The following is a 17,177-nucleotide window of genomic DNA, read 5'->3' as shown; positions in this document are numbered from 1 at the left end:
GAGTTCTGCAAATCACAGTCTATTCACAGAGTGCTCCCCAGGCGAGTGTAGGAAGAAGCTGGGTTGTAAAGATCAGATAAAAATGCTAGGACTGGTTGGAGAGATGGCTCAAAGGTTAAGAGCACTGACTGCTCTTCCAGAGGTCCTGAGTTCAATCCCCAGCAACCACATGGTGGCTCACAACCATCTGTAATGAGATCTGGTGCCCTCTTCTGGCCTGTGGACATACATGCAGACAGAATACTATACACATAACAAATAAATGAATCTTAAAAAAAATGCTAGGACTAACGAGGATGCAGTTGTGACAGCTGAGTGAGGACCGGAAGACAGGTATCTAACCCAGCTGCTCTAAGGCTGCTTTCCATACAGTGGCACTCCAAGGCCCGCGGCCCACTGGCTCAACTCCTTCAAGGAGGGTTCGGCACTAATGTGGCACTGCAGAATGAAGCCACCTGGGCCAGACATCGCACTGCAGAAAACTGATGAGGTCACTTTCCTCATTTTTAGTGTAACACAAGGATTTGATAATATGTATATGAGACATATGTTATGTATCAATGTATTATATATGAGATAATTTGTAGCATACATCTTTATGCTAAACACTGTGAAATAATAACAGGAAAGTATGTAATTAAGAAAGAATAAAATCAGGCCAGGTTTGGTGCCACAGGCCTTTAATCCTAGCACATGGTGAGGGGGCAGAGGCAGGTGAATATTATTTATGAGTTCAAGGCTAGCCTGAGATACATAATGAGCTGTTCTTAAAAACATTTAAAATTCTATTTAAAAAGAAACGTTTCAATTTAATCATAGATAGTAAAAGTCAAAAAAGTGAATGAGCAGAGGAAGGTATGGTTCAAGGATCATATGTCCACTAGGATGCATGCATGAGGCCTGACAGCATCACAGAAAACAGGGGAACAGAGAAAAGAGAAACACATTTTAAACACTAACCATTCTGTGACTCTATTATAGTAAACCATTTGGGAAATAGAAATATAGCACTAAATGCTATTTTTAGGGATTAGACAGTCAAGGATATTAATTTTTAAGTAATCCTTTTGAATGCAAATGAATAATTGAAAGTCAGGCGTAAAATACATATCCTCAAACACACTTCTCTTTAATGCCTTACTAGAATGGCCAGTGACCTTCCTTTGCTAAGTGTGCAAAGGTAGTACACACGTCATAAGCATCATCTGACTACAGGGTGAGGAAAGTTGTGGAGAACCTTTGCTTAGCTGAAGAGCAAAGTGCCTTGCCAGCAGCATCCATCATTTTCCCAGCTTGAGTTGTGTCCCGTTCTGCTTGAAACTTTAAAAAGAGCCCCAGTTCATTTTCTTCCTCTGATATAACTAGAGAAAAAATACATTTTAGTTAACTATTTCATCACTTGCTTAAAATATATAACATACAGGAGACATAACTCTACTGGTGAAGGTGCTATCCACCAAGCCTGACAACTTGAGTTCAATCCTTGGAACCCACATGTGGAAGGAGAGAACTGGCCTCTACAGGTCGTCCTGTTACTTCCACGCATGTGCTCTGGCACTGGGGCGCATGTCCTCACACACACCGTGCAGGCAGCATATGCACATGCATACACACACACACACACACACACCGATGTGCTGAAGTTCTCACGATAACTCCACTCTAGAATTGCAAGGGGAAGACCATTTTTAGCATGTGAGCCTGTGCCCGCTTGTGGAAAGGCTAGCTTTGCCAATGTGGAACACACTGTTTGCAAGCTCTCCAGCGGTCTAGATGCTGGGTCAGCAAACTTTCCATCTGGAAAACTGACTAATAACAAACAAGCCCACAAAGAGTCATTTTCTGTACAGACCATACTGCAGGATACTTGGGATTTTTTGTTTGTTTGTTTGTTTGGTTGGTTTTTTTTTTGTTTTTACGAGACAGGGTTTCTCTGTATTGTTTTGGAGGCTACCGGTCCAGCCCGGCCTCGAACTCACAGAGATCCGCCTGCCTCTGCCTCCCGAGTACTGGGATTAAAGGCGTGCGCCACCACCGCCCGGCGGATACTTGTTTTTTTATTTAAAAAAAAGTATTTGTTTCTTATTTATAATTGCTGAATTATTCATGACTCCCACTCTGGTTTTGATTCCCTATTCTAGACCCACAGACATCTACAGTCCTGCTGTAGAAACCATAAAAATTGTCCCTTGGACCATGTAGACCATGAAGAGTGGTCCAGGGTGTGAGAAGAAACTGAGGAAAAACAGAGACTGTGACTAATTTGACTACTTTCATATCTGTCGTAGCTAACAACAACAACAACAAAACCAGTAGGGCTTGGCTAAGAGAGGGTAGAACTCTGAGCACATGCTCTGCACATGTGAGGGCCCATGTACACACAGAAGTAAGCTTAGGTTTTGTATGGTGTTTGTTTGTGGTTTGATTTTGTTTTCCAGACAGGTTTCTCTCTGTGCAGCCCTGACTGTCCTGGAACTCACTCTGTAGACCAGACTGGCCTCCAACTCACAGAGATCCTTCTGCCCCTGCCTCCTGAGTGTTGGGGTTAAAGGTGTACACCACTTATACTCAGTCTGGAACTCCTTACTTTACAAATGTGTCAGACTAGAAGTGAACCACAAAGCAAATCCTTTACCACAGAGTGTCTTACAAACACCAGTCTCGTTCCTGCCTGACAACTTCTAAACTGCTCTCCAGTGGGTAAGGAGGAAAAGTCCGTAAGAGCTCCACCTGAATTGCAGGGAACACAAAATGACGACAAGTGCTCTGCCTTCTTTCCCCTTAGTCACAGAGAAAAACCTGATATAACAACCAAAAGTTTTTCCTGAACTCAGGATGTGGAGGTAAGGATGTGGTGTACCTTCAGAAGTGAGATTCTGGGTTTCCCTGGGTCTTGCAGTGACTAACTGTTGACATCACAAGAACCAAAAACATGTACCATGTTTCTGTGAAGAGAATCAAGGGACTGCTGGACAGACTTCCCACTGTTGGTGTGGGAAAATTGGTACTAGCCACAGTTAAGAATGAAAATTAGACCTAGGGAAAAGGTCCACCCAGCAGGAGTAACTTGACATATGGAAGAAAAGATGGGGTCATAGTAACAATAAAGATGAGATGAAAGGTTTTGTCACCACAGATCCAGTAGCAAATGGATGTAGACTGGTGGCCTGGAGTTGTATCTGTGGAGGAATGAATAAAAATGACCCCCACTGACTCATTGGAGCCAGGAAGTGTGTCACTGGGGCTGGGCTTTGAGGTTCCAGAAGCTCAAAGCAGGCCTAGTAGCTCATTGTGTCTTCCTGCTATCCATGGATCCAGATGTAGAACTCTCAGATACCTCCAACACCTCTCTCTTTTTTAAAATTTATTTAGTATATATACAGTATTCTGCCTGCACATGTCTCCTCGTGTCAGGAGAGGGCACTAGATCTCATTACAGATGGTTATGAATCACCATGTGGTTGCTGGGAATTGAACTCAGGACCTTTGGAACAACAACCAGTGCTCTTAACCTCTGAGCCATCTCTCTAGCCCTGGTCATGGCATCTCTTTTTTTTTTCTTTTATCATTTTTTATTTTAATTTTAAATAGCTTGTCTTACATGTCAATCCCAGTTCCCTCTCCCTCCCCTCCTCCCGCACTCCCCTTCCCCCCCAGCCTCCCACCCTATTGCCAAATCCTTCCACATAGGGGATAGCTAGAGTCTGTCATTTCACTCTGGGTAGGGTCCAGGCACTCTCCTAAGAGTCCAGACTGAGAGAGCATCCCTCTTTGTGCTATGGGCACACGATGACTGTTTGTATTCTAGGGATGACACTGATCCACAGCTCAGGGCCCCATAGGTTGCCCAGGGGTCATGGCATCTCTTAACAGCAATAAAACTCTAAGACAGCATCCAATACAGGCAGGATTGAATTAGTTTCCAGGTGTATTTGTAAAATATAATACCCACTTAAAAAGTAAAAACAACCCCAGCACTTGGGAGGCAGAAGCAGGCAGATCTCTGAGTTCAAGGCCAGCCTGGTCTACAGAGTGAGTTTCAGGACAGCCAGGGCTACACAGAGAAACCCTGTCAAGAAAACAAAACAAAACAAAACAAAAAAGTAAAAGTAAAACAAAAATTGAAAGGGCAGTAGCAGAGTCTCTTCCCTCTGCTCTGCCCTGCTGTCCACAAGGTGATACCAAAGAGCATGATGACGAAATAAGGGGGTGAGTATTCAACCTGTGCTATCGTTAATAAAACCGCGCACTGCGTTATAAACAACTAACACGATCCAGAGTGGGTGGATCTAGCCCTGTTAAAGCACTGCTAACTATTATCATTATCACAAACTCAAAAATTTAAATTCCCTTTGGTTGTCTTATAAATACAGACTTAGAAGTGCTTCCCATTGTTCTGAAAACATCTCTGTCCAATCTATGCGTCCAGCCCTCAGGACAGAGGAAGAGTGTTCATGTTTCTAGCCCAGAATCCCCAACTTTTACTGTGACTCAAAGGCATGCGTCTACTGCTTTTCCTACAGTGTGGATTTCGGTACAGATTACAAACAGTGGAAATGTCTAAAACTTTTATCTTTTTATAAACTTAAACAATTTCTTGCCGGTCCTTGGTGGTGCACACCTTTAATCCCAGCACACGGGAGTTCGAGGCCAGGCTGGTCTAGTGAGCAAGTTCCAAGGCAGGCTCCAAAACAATACAGAGAAACCCTGCCTCGAGAAACCAAAAATTTTTTGTAAGCTTCAGGGAGTCATGACTTAGATCCTCCTCTCACAGATAAGTACTCTTGTCAATCAACAGCCTAAGCTTTCCCCCTACTGCCCATCCTCTCCTTCCCCTTCTCTTGGGACTCCTCCCTTCCTCCAACTACCAGGACCACCCAATATACAAATTCCCCTAAACTCCCTAACTTTACCTCCTTTTCCTAGTCTATATCTGTTCCAGCAGATTTCCAATCAACTGAATATTGCAAACTGCTCCAGAACTGCCTGCAATGTGCCAGCCTTGGCTGTTCCTTCAGAACCTGAGTCCCAGAGTGCTCCAAAGCAGCCTGGACTTCATTAGCCCCAGGGAGTCCCACAGAACGGACAGCAAGCAAAACACATGTCCGCAAGCCTGCACTCCCCTCTCCCTGTCTTTTGACCAGCATTCCTGTCTTCCTGGGCCCCAATAATGGCACCCCAGTTTCAGCTCAGTAGTAGTTACAGAAGGGAGTATTTTGTCCCCTATCATCAAAAGGCTGGAATGGTAGATCTCAAAGAAACCCAGCACAAATGGCTCAGTGAGGTGCCCACTAATGTATCAAAGCAGACACTGGCCATCTCTCCCAGCATCACTCAGTGCCAGTGGTTCCTCCCAGGACTGTTCACCCTGCCCCCTTCCCTAGACCTCTCCAGCCCAGGGGCTGGGCTTCAATTCCCTTTCCCCAGCTTCTTTTCCTGTATAACTCCGCCATTCGGGCTCCATAGTCTCTCGGTTCTTCTCTTGGCTATGCTCCTGGACCTCTCTCCACGGCTTGCCCTCTCTCTTGCCTCTTTCTTCTACTCCCCACTCCTATGGCTTGGTTCAGTCTGCTGACCTGTTCAGTCTGGACTCTTCCAGACGTCTCTGGTGCACTCTTCCCTCATATCCACAGTAAAACTCGTCTCAACCACACCCAGGAGTGGGTCATGTCTTAATTCTCATTCAGGAATCATGTTAACATTCTAACTGCTTGAGAGGTATGAATTTTTCTATGGCTCACAACTTTAATAAATAGGAAAGATCATCTCTGGGAACATGGAACACTTCATTGTCGGGTAGAAAGTAAAGCATAAATCATTGTCGAGTCTTACCTTTATTCAAGCTGAAAGGCAGATGAAGCTCAACCTGTACTGCTTTGGTGTGGGAGCAGCCTGCCAGTGTCAGCAGATGCCCCACTCTGACAGGCTCGTCCCAGGGCAAGTTATTCCATAAAGATGTATGTGCAATACTGTTCGGTGACACACCAAATGTTGAGCTCACATAGCTCAACATTCGGTCTCTTTTACAAAAAAAATTCCTAATATTGCACTTACCTAACGTATTTGTCTGATAGTATGGCCAGCAGAAGACCTATTAGTATAGGAATCTTCAAGACACACATATTTATGTATCATATTAAAGAGAAAGAACATCTGAAACCTGCATATATGATCTCTTCCTTATTCAGAAATGCCATGAGGATGCTGAAAGATCTAGTGATTTCATGACAAAATTGAAGACACACAAGCTTGCGAATGTTTTCCTGACATTTCCACTTCAATGGACTGTGACAGTGCAGTGGTCACAACAGCCTTTTTCAGCTTGGTGTTTTTGACCCTTAGTAATCTGGCCCCAAGTTTCCATTGTTCTTTACCCTTCTTAGTCTTAGTTACAAACTCTTATGCATACAGGCTGCTTTCTTTCTTTAATCTCATTCCCTGGCCTCCAAATCTCGTCGTCCCTCATATACCCGCCCTCTACAAACCCCTAACCACTACCACATTCTCTTTGTCAAATACTACACCCCACATTTATTATTTATTCCCACCTGCAGTTTTGTATTATGTCTCTAAACTGACTCAATGCATGCTTTTTATTTTGTCTCTTGTTTTGCTACAAGAAGTTCTTCAACTATTTTCTTGGAAAAAGCACATCCATAGTATATATGACATATTCACAAATAACTTGCCTAGTTGTGCCATATTGGGGTTCTTTAATATGAGGTTTGGTTATAAATGGAAAGACTGACTTACACAGCTTTGGAAGACAGTATTTTTTTTTTTGAGTCAGGGTTTTACTGTAACCCAGACTGGCCTGGCACTAACTGGACCATGCTTGCCTCCCACTCAGGGATCCTCCTCAAGCCTCCTGAGTGCTGGGATTGCAGGAACGAGTCACCACACAGACAGGAAAGCACTTTATTAATGAGCTAATACTTACTGAATACTAGCTAGACTACATGCTAGACATTGTTTTTGAAGTTTGGGGACACACAATTAAACAAAACCAAGCCCTGCATTATCAGATCCAGCACAACGGCTCAGCAGGTGATGGCACTTGCCACCAAGCCTGATGACCCAAATTTAATCCCCAGAGTCCACATGGTAGAAAGAAAGAATTGGCTCCTGCAAGCTGTCCTCTGACCTCATACCCTAACATGTGCATGCCCTGAAGCAAGTAAAAGTAATTAGTAAGCAATAAAAATGTAAATGAAGCCTGGTGCTGTGCACACCTTTGATCCCAGCACCAGAGGCAGAGGCAGGTGGATCTCTGTGAGTTCAAGACCACCTGGTCTACAAGAGCTAGTACCAGGACAACCTCCAAAGCCACAGAGAAACCCTGTCTCGAAAAACAAACAAAAAAAAAATGAAGAGAAACCCTGTCTGAAAAAAAAAAGTAAAAATAGAGCATATTCTAGGTGTGGAAAGAAACAATAGATAATAGGAAAGTTAGGGAGCATATGATACAGATGTGCTTGTTGTGAAAGAGGCTAACACAACTAAATGAAAGGGCTTTAGGATATGAGATTGGAGAGGTAGCCACATCCAGTAAGCTACCATAATTGAAGTAGATGAAGTAGAGAAAGAAATTCAAAGGCTAAGTTCCAACCTTAAGAGGTCAGGGACAGAGAAGAGCCCACCACGGGCAGAAGACCGAGAAGGAATGAAGTTGAAGAGGAAAACCGAAAGGCGTTGGGCATTTGGAAGCAGAGTAAAGGAGAACTGAGAAGGAGGTGATCAGCTTGGAGGAGAGAGAGCGACATACTGAATGTAAGTAAAGCAGACGGAAAAGACCTGGTGTGGTGAGATATTGTTTACGGTTTATTAAAGCTTGCCTGAGGATTCAGAAAGCAAAGTCAGCCACAAGTCATAGAAGTCAGGTACTCAACTTTAATCCCAGCAGCCAGAAAGCTAGGAGGTGGTGGTACACACCTTTAATCCTAACCACCTAGGTCTACACAGGAGTGAATCAGTCTAAGAAAGAGTTACAGCCCACACCTTTAATCCCAACATTGGGGAAGTCTGTAAGACGAAGCAGGGTCTCAGAGGGGCATTTGCGCTCTAGCCACACCGAGGCAGCCGTCTGAGGCTTGGTGAAGAGCTCATGTGTGGATCAGCCCTTTCAGCCTGAGCTAGAGGTGAGAGCTAGTGCCGGCTGCTTTGCTTCCCTGATCTTCAGCCTGAAGCTTGAACCCCAGTATCAGTCTCTGGGTCTTTTATTTTTCTTGTTACAGCCTGGTGTGGTGGGATACACCTATAATCCTAGCATTCAAGAAGGTAGAAACAAAGAAGATTCTGGGCCAGTTTGAGCTACACAGTGAAACTGTCTCAAAAAAAAAAAAAAAAAAAAAGAAAGAAAGAAAGAAAGAAAGAAAGAAAGAAAGGAAAAGAAAAGAAAGCCAGGCAGTGGTGGCACATGCCTTTACTCCTAGCACTCAGGAGGCAGAGGCAGTCAGATCTCTGTATCTCTGTGAGTTCAAGGCTAGCCTGGTCTACAGAGCATGTTTCAGGACAGGCTCCAAAGCTACAGAGAGAAACCCTGTCTTGAAAAATTAAAAGAAAAAAAAAGGAATAAAGTCCCTTCATAGCATATAAACAACCTTACCAAATGTTTCTGTGAGAAGACAAAAGGAATGAGGTACTGATTGTAAAATCTGCAGGGGTAAAGAGATTTTGAATGACGGATGCAAACCTAATGCTCACCAAGAGAGTAAAACGGAGAGTAGAAAGTGATTCTGCGTCAAGGGATTTAATAACTAAAGAAGGAAAGGATAGACACTGGGGATTTTGAGGGCAGGTCACTATAAATGTTCATATTTCACAATAAAAATGTATGAAATAGTTTGATAAACAACTAATTTCCCATTAAGTGGCTCATTTTCAAAAATGCATACCAATATTTATTTTAAATGCAAATTATCAGATAGATATGATGTCATACCATTGAGTCTTAGCTGATATTTCTCAACTATCTTCAGAAGTTCATTGCATGTCTCCTGGATGGAGTGAAAAACCTTGAAAATAAATTTCATTAGGACAATTTAAAGAACAATAAACAAATACAACTTTTAGCACTTCAAAACCAGAACATTTATATAAGATATCTATTTGGTATATTTCATAAAATATGTCCATTTTGATTGGCTATAATGTATGTTTTTTAAACATATATTAATTACGTCTATTTTATACATATGATCTTTTTTATTGACTGGGATGTTCTTTAGGCTTACTTTTATTACTGATATAGAAAGCAAATTGGGACTGGAGAGATGGCTCAGTGATCAAGGGCACTGACTCTCTTCCAGAGGACCCAGGTTCAATTCCTAGCACCCACATGACAGCTCTCACAACTGTCTGTAATTCCATGATCTGACAGCCACACACAGACATACATACAGGCAAAACACCAATGCAATAAAATAAATTAATTTTAAATGCATTTAAATGTTCCCTGTGAATACTGAAGATAAAGAGATAAATGTGTGTAGTTTATCTACAGGATTAATTAATTTTAAATGCATTTAAATGTTCCCTGTGAATACTGAAGATAAAGAGATAAATGTGTGTAATTTATCTACAGGGTTTGTTCTCCCTTCAGCTCCCAATTGTTGAAACACTAGAAAGTTATATCCAATATAAAATGCATTAAATAATATCAACAACACAGGAAAAGGGAACACTTTAGAAATAGCTGATGCTCAACATGGCTCTTTCTAATATTCATCAAAGCAAAACAGCACATTAAGTTTACTATAAAAAATAATGTATCGGGCTGGGTGGTGTGGTGCACACTGTTAATCCCAGAACTAGGGAGGCAGAGGCAGGCGGATCTCTGTGGGTGCTGGGAATCAAACCTGGGTCCTCTGAAAGAGTAGCTAGTGCTCTTAACTGATGAGTTACCTCTCCAGACCCCTATTCCATTAACGTGTACAGTTGTTATGTTTTTATGTATCAGTTAAAAATGAGTTATGATTAAAAAGAAGATTTATGACATCAAATATAAACTGCTTTTGAAAAAGAGGACATGGATTCAATCTAGAACTTCCATAAGGAAAAAGAAAAGAAAATTATTTGAAAATAAATAATTAAAATTGCAAGAACTTGCTTTTGGGTTATTTTTGTTTGGAATTTCCCATCCTTGCTTTTGTGGTTAATCAGCAACAGAAAATTAAGAAGATATCCAGTGGACTCCATCTTCAAAGTTAAGCACACAAGGTGAAGATGCATGCCTGATCTAATCTCCATACCACCTTTCCCGTGTGGATTTCAGAGTGACCTCCTCTCACACAGTCATATGCTGAAGAAAGTCTATGAGCTGCTCAAAGGACCCTGACGTTTCTAGATTGAAGCAATACCTTCTGACTATTAAGTTCTCAGCGTCACCAGGGAGCTTCCTTGTTGATGCTTAATTAACCCTGGGGAATGTTTATAATAAGCACTAAAGATCTGGTGGAAAAACAATAATAAATTTCCCAGGTAACTTTAGATGTGCTTGAATTGGATTTGGTATCTGGTTATGGCCATTTAAAACTCAGTTTTCAGGGGCTGAAGAGATGGCTGCTCTTCCAGAGGACCTGAGTTCAATTCCCAGCACCCTCTGTAACTCCAGTTCCAGGGGACAAGATGCCCTCTTCTGGCTTCCTCAGGCATGGCACACATGTGATACATACATGAAACAAAATACTCATACATGTAAAATAAATAAAAATAAAATAAGTTTTCAACGCATATGGAAGATTACAAAAAGATGAGCCTGGCAGTGGTGGCGCACGCCTTTAATCCCAGCACTCGGGAGGCAGAGGCAGGTGGATCTCTGTGAGTTCGAGGCCAAGCTGGACCGATAGCCTCCGAAACAATACAGAGAAACCCTGTCTCGAAAAACCAAAAAAAAAAAAAATACAAAAGATGGATCTACCAAGATGATGTGATTACAGTAGGGGTTTCCCATGGGTGTGGCAAGACTTACTACTATTGCATGTTATTTTTACCGTGAATTTTACTTTTTGTGTTTTTCTGAGATGGGGTCCTATGTAGCCCAGGATAGCTGTGAGCTCACTAGGAAGCTGAGGATGGCCTTGAGCTCCTCGTCATCCTGCCTCCGACCCCCAAGTGCTAGGGTTATATACGAGCCATCAAGTCTTCCAGTTTTTCAGACTTTTAGAAAAATAGTACAAATAGGGAGAAAGAACATGGCTGATTCCAAATATTTGTGTAATGCTCAACATTACAATAAAATGTTATAGATTACCTAACCATATAAAACAACACAGAAATATTTCCTTCTGTGGGAACTGTGTAAACAGTGATGAAACATACAGATTACACCTAGTGCAACTTGCTCATGTCTCCATGTGGCTTAATCTACAAAATAAATAAATAGTGAACACTTACTTTTTTTCTAGGTTTTCAAGACAAGGTTTCTCTGTATAGCCCTGACTGTCATAAAACTCACTCTGTAGACCAGGCTGGCCTTGAACTCACAGACCCGCCTGCCTTTGCCTCTAAGTGCTGGGTTTAAATTGGTGTGCCACTATGCCCAGCAAGAATTATTTAACTGTACCTAGTTTTTAGAATCCCAACATAGCATCAGTGTCTAGGCAAGGCAGAGCTCCTACTTGAGAATATTTCTAGGAGTTACCTTAAATTGGAATATGGTTTGTGCTAGGAATTTGGGAATCTGTATTTAAAGTCCAGATCTTTTTGTTTTGTTTTGTTTTTTCAAGACAGGGTTTCTCTGTATTGCTTTGGAGCCTGTACTGAAACTCACTCTGTAGATCAGGCTGGCTTCGAACTCACAGAGATCCACCTGCCTCTGGTTCCCGAGTGCTGGGACTAAAAGCCTGCGCTGACACGCCAGGGTCAATTGTGAATGACCAGCACAGCTATGCCTCCTGCAGCCAAGCTGCTTTCCCCTGTGCTTTATGTCACCTTGGCACAACTAGAGCCCTCTGAGAGGAGGGAGCCCCCATAAGATCAGGCCGTACGCAAAGTCTGTAGGGCACTTTCTTAATTAGTGATTGATGGGGGAGGACCCGGCCCATTGTGGGTGGAGCCATCCCTGGGCTGCTGGTCCTGAATTCTTTAAGAATAAGCAGGCTGAGCAAGCCACGGAGAGCTAGCTAGTAAGCACAGCTCTGCAAGGCCTCTACCTCAGCTCTGCCCACCCCATAGACTACAAATGTGGGAGAGGATGTGGAAGTGTAAGTCAGATACGCCCTCTCCTCCTCAGCTTGCCTTTGGTCTTGGTGTTTCATCGCAGCAACAGCAGCCCTAACCAAGACGCCCTTAACTCTTGGTGTGGAAGTTTGCTGCAGTCCCCCTTGGAGCCTCAAATAACCAGTTCCACTAAACACACAGTCTTCACGTTTACCTCAAGTTTAGCATCCAGTTCTGCGTCAGACGCCACCACGTGCTCATCCTCCTTTTTTCCTGTTGCTCTGATGAAGACCTGTTTAGTTTTCCAGTATTTCTTCTGCATCCTGCTCACTACTGACTGGTTATCTTCTGGTTTGAGTTGCCCAAAGGAATCCATGGAGTAACTAAAACACACTAAAATTAAGCTTCTTTTGAAAACTTACCAAAGTCACATTTAAAAACTTATGAATAATAAATATCTATCTAACTTATCAATATTTAATTGACAAACAAAAATTATATTAAATATAAACATGATAATGCTTGCCTTATATGATCTAGGTTTATTTACTAATTACAACTAGAGAAATAATGTGTATACTTTGGTTATGAAGCAAAGGTATTAAATTATTATAATTCTATAGTTATAGCTGGAAATAATTCTATTTGATCAATATCTACTAGTAAACATGTCTTAGTTTATTAATCCCTCTAATTTTTAATTTTGCAGTATATTGAAAAATGCAATTTGTACACATATATTTAAATTTTACTACACCTCTTTACAAAAATCTGTTATACTAGATGAATCTAACTTAATAAACATTTACAGATATGTAAAGATTTGGGTAGCATGCACTTCTTTAAATAGCAAAGAAATACTTTAATGTCTGATGAAATGACAGAAATGAAAACCTTAGCTAGAGAGGAGCCATGCTATGAAAAAAAAGGACCAGACACTGTAAGCCATCATCATAAACTTGATGTGTAAGCCATTGCTTCAACAGAGTTGACATAGTTACACAAGGAAATGAAAGGTGAAAAGCATTTTGTAAAGATGTTTAAAGAGTCAGGTGGTGGTGGCGCACACCTTTAATCCCAGCACTCGGGAGGCAGAGGCAGGTGGATCTCTGTGAGTTCGAGGCCAGCCTGGTCTACAAGAGCTAGTTCCAGGACAACCTCCAAAGCCACAGAGAAACCCTGTCTTGAAAAACCAAAAAAAAAAAGTGTATGTATGTATGTATGTATGTATGTATGTATATGTATATGTGTGTGTGTTTAAAAGAGATAATAATAATTGTTTGATACTAAAGCCCAAGTTATTCCTGTGAACTGTGGAAACAGAATAGAGACGTAGGTGACTCATTCATGGTATTCTCCTTGTTGGCAAAGAAACAGGCTCATTTCCCTTTTATTTTGAAACACTTACTAATTAAGTTAAAAGTAGGATAATTTCTAAATTCCCAGAGTCCAGAAGAGCAAGAAAACCTTCCAAAGCACAAAAGTCCGAGAGGAAAGAGGAAGGTGGCCTGACAAATAATAGACACCGATATGCTAGAGTATGATTGCATTATTTAAAATCATACACAAACTTTCTTTTAAGCAATAAAAACCCAAAGCCATAAAAAGGGCTATAATTCAGTGTTTGCCTGGCATGTATGAGGCCCTGGGTTTAATCCCCACTAATCAAACCAAGTTAAAAAATAAAATCCTGAAAAACTAAAAACCACAATCTAACCCAGTCACATACAATGTGACATTCACCTAAAACACAATGACACAAAAAGAATAAAAATAAAGAGATATCATAAGCAGATCTTACTAATATATACTAAGAGTTAACATGTGGCACATATAAATAAATCTACAGAAAAATATTGAAACATCCAAGATTCCAGTAAAAATCAAGTACATGAGGGCTGGAAAAAATGGCTCAGCAGTTAAGAGCACTGGCTACTCCTCTAGAGGACCCAGGTTCTATTCCAGCACCCACATGGCAGCTCACAGCCATAAGAAACTCCAGTCCCAGAGGAGGCAATGCCCTCTTCTGGTCTCGGCTGGCACCAGGCATGCACATGGTACACAGCCATACGTGCAGCCCAAACATCCATACAAATCTTTTTTAAAATTGAGTAGAGGGGATAGAGAGATTTGCCAGTGGCTAAGAGCACTGGCTGCTCTCCCACAGGATTCAGGTTCGAGTCCCAGCACCCACATGGTGGCTCATCACTGTCTGTCTGTACCTCCAGTCCACACCCTCTTCTGACCTCCACAGGCACCAGGCATGCATGTGGTGCACATAAAAACATGCAGACACACATGGTGCACATAATATATGCAGGCAAAACATTTACATATAAATTAAATTTAAATTTACACATAAATTTTACAAAATTGACCAGATAGCCAGTATGGCATTCACCTATAACCCCAGTACTTGAGAGGCTGAGGCAGAAGGATAAAATTTCCATGCAGCCTAGGATATATAGTGAGACTCTGCCTAAATAAATAAATTAATAAAATTGGCTGAAATGGCTTAAGAACAAAGTGAATACAACAGAAGTGAAATCAAAATGAAACCATAAAAGTGATCAGATTTAAGGAGAGACAAGTAGATAGTGGGGAAAAGAAAAGCTATTAAAAAATAAAGGCAAGAAAAAAAATAAAAAAAATAAAGGCAAGACAGAAAAACAGAAATATGATATCCCTCAAACTTGTGGATAGCAGTCATGATATATTAATACAATGAGTTGGATAAACCTAGGCAGGATATCACAAAATCATAAGTAGGTATATCATAGACAAATTATTTAAATCCAAAGACAAAAAAATTCCTTGAAAGCAGAGAAAAATTATTATTATTATTATTATTATTATTTTGAGACAGAGATTTTTACCTATCTCAGGCTGATCTAGAACTCACTAACTCACAATATTGACCAAGTTGGCCTTGAACTCCTAGTGATGCTCCTGCCTCAATATCCTGAGTATTGAGATAACAGACAGAAACCACTGGGCATGGATAAGAAAACCTATCTTGAAAAACACAATTAAGCAAAAATATAAATGAGAGGTGAGTTTTCAATAAAATAGCAAAATTAAGTAAAATAGAAAAATATACTTAAGATACTTGAAGGAAAAAACCATGTTGAGACATAATTCTACATTTATGAAACCGTTCATTAAAAATAAGCCATTGCCGGGCATTGGTGGCGCACGCCTTTAATCCCAGCACTCGGGAGGCAGAGGCAGGCAGATCTCTGTGAGTTCGAGACCAGCCTGGACTACAGAGTGAGTTCCAGGACAGCCTCCAAAGCCACAGAGAAACCCTGTCTTGAAAAACCAAAAAAAAAAAAAAAAAAAAAAAAAAAAAAGAAAAAGAAAAAGAAAAGGAAAAAAGTAAAGAACAAACTAAAGTGAAGACATTCTCAGATATAAAGCTCGGAGAATTAATGGTTAAGGTACCTTCATAAATGTGAACATCTGGCTAGCCTCGGCTCAGTGGCCCATCTTTACTGTTGCTGTGAGTTCAATCCCCAACACTGCTAACAACAGAGGATTAAAAGGTGTTTGCGCACACACCATGGCACCGGCATTGTCACTTCTTTTTTTTTTTTTTTTTTTGGTTTTTTTTTTGGGGGTTGTTTTTTTTTTTTTTTTTTTTGGTTTTTCGAGACAGGGTTTCTCTGTAGCTTTGGAGGCTGTCCTGGAACTCACTTTGTAGACCAGGCTGGCCTCCAACTCACAGAGATCTGCCTGCCTCTGCCTCCCGAGTGCTGGGATTAAAGGCGTGCGCCACCAATGCCCGGCCGGCATTGTCACTTCTGAATGGTGGTCACAAGGCTATAACTAACTTTGTCAGCAGAAAAGTATGGTAGCCATGAAAAATCTCAGGGTAGAGTTCAATTTCAGAGCTCACATTCACCTCCTGGAACTTGTTCCCACACAATGGTGCATGTATGCACACATGTAATAAATGTAAAAAGTTTAATTGCTGATAGTTCAGCCGTGTGGTGGTAGTACACTCCTTTAATCCCAGCACTTGGGAGGCAGAGGCAGGCAGATCTCTGTGTCAAGGCCAGCCTGTTCTACAGAGTGAATTCCAAGACAGTCAGGGCTGTTACACAGAGAAACCCTGCCTCAAAAAACCAACACAAAACAAAAATGCTGACAGTTTATCAATAATTGATGGAAAAAGAAAATGTGTCATATTTACATAGCAGAATATTATTCCGCCATAAAAAGAATTCTTGTAACTGGTGACAATGTGGAGTAAGCCGGCACAGAAGGCAAAAGCAGCAGCACAGCGCCTCTCCACCTGCCTTTGCCGTCTCTGCCTCCTCCTCTGCTTTTGAAGGCTCCTTGGGATTACCTGACCTACACAGACAACCCATCTCTACCTCGTGATCCCACCAGCCTGTGCAGCCTCTTTCCCCATAGAAGCTAACACCTCTTTGGAGTCCAATACCCTGATGACTACATGTTACCATGAGTTTTTGTCCTGGAAGATACACTTCCTATGTCCCTGGATGTCTTAAAATGGCTTTGTTCTGATGTCACACAGGAGAACTGGGAGGGATTTTTCCATTGTTTGTAATACTGGTCTCTTAAGGCCAGTTTTCATGGGAGTCTGGTTATTGTTCCAGAAGGACAGTCCATGTTTTCTAGGTCTACTTTTTATTTCACAATGATAGCTAGATTTCCTCTGAGGCAAATTCAAATTACACTTCATCACATTCATGTTATTGCTTGGCCACAGCTGGGAGGTGGTGCAGAGATGGGGTCACCGGAACATCTGATCAGCATGGGAGTGCTGCCATCACTCGAAACTTTTTCATTACATGAATTCTGGGGTCTGTGCTCCCCCTGAGGGGGGCACTAGTGTACCTTCTCTGTAAGTCATGGTACTTACAGCAGGGCCAGTCCGTTCTAAGAGCGATCATTCTGTGAGCGCACTTCCTCTGGTGATTCTTTTTATATTATTTGTTGTGCATGGTGTGTGTGTGTGTGTGTGTGTGTGTGTGTGTGTGTGAGCGTGA

The 17,177-nt window shown here is 41.5% G+C and overlaps 1 protein-coding gene across 14 annotated transcripts in view; it reads right to left on the bottom strand.

Moving 5' to 3' along the window:
• The window catches only part of Ica1l (islet cell autoantigen 1 like), a 63,561-nt gene that overhangs the window by 35,991 nt on the left and 10,393 nt on the right, over nucleotides 1–17,177 (bottom strand). For 7 of the 14 annotated variants that reach the window (XM_040753524.1, XM_021227430.2, XM_040753526.1 and 4 more), the window contains exons 2-4: nucleotides 12,374–12,552; nucleotides 8,942–9,014; nucleotides 1,238–1,361 (exon numbers count right to left, since the gene is read on the bottom strand). In XM_040753524.1, the coding sequence (XP_040609458.1) occupies nucleotides 1,238–1,361; nucleotides 8,942–9,014; nucleotides 12,374–12,535 (359 nt within the window). In that variant the 5' untranslated portion in view covers nucleotides 12,536–12,552. The remainder of the gene's footprint in view (nucleotides 1–1,237; nucleotides 1,362–8,941; nucleotides 9,015–12,373; nucleotides 12,553–17,177) is intronic. The other 7 variants (XM_021227432.2, XM_040753528.1, XM_040753527.1 and 4 more) reach the window with 2 other exon arrangements.

This window comes from Mesocricetus auratus, unplaced genomic scaffold (assembly GCF_017639785.1).
Source record: "Mesocricetus auratus isolate SY011 unplaced genomic scaffold, BCM_Maur_2.0 Super-Scaffold_100010, whole genome shotgun sequence".
NCBI classification, from domain to species: domain Eukaryota; kingdom Metazoa; phylum Chordata; class Mammalia; order Rodentia; family Cricetidae; genus Mesocricetus; species Mesocricetus auratus.
Note: the sequence above shows the minus strand (reverse complement) of the source record. Positions and strands in the feature narration are given on the sequence as shown.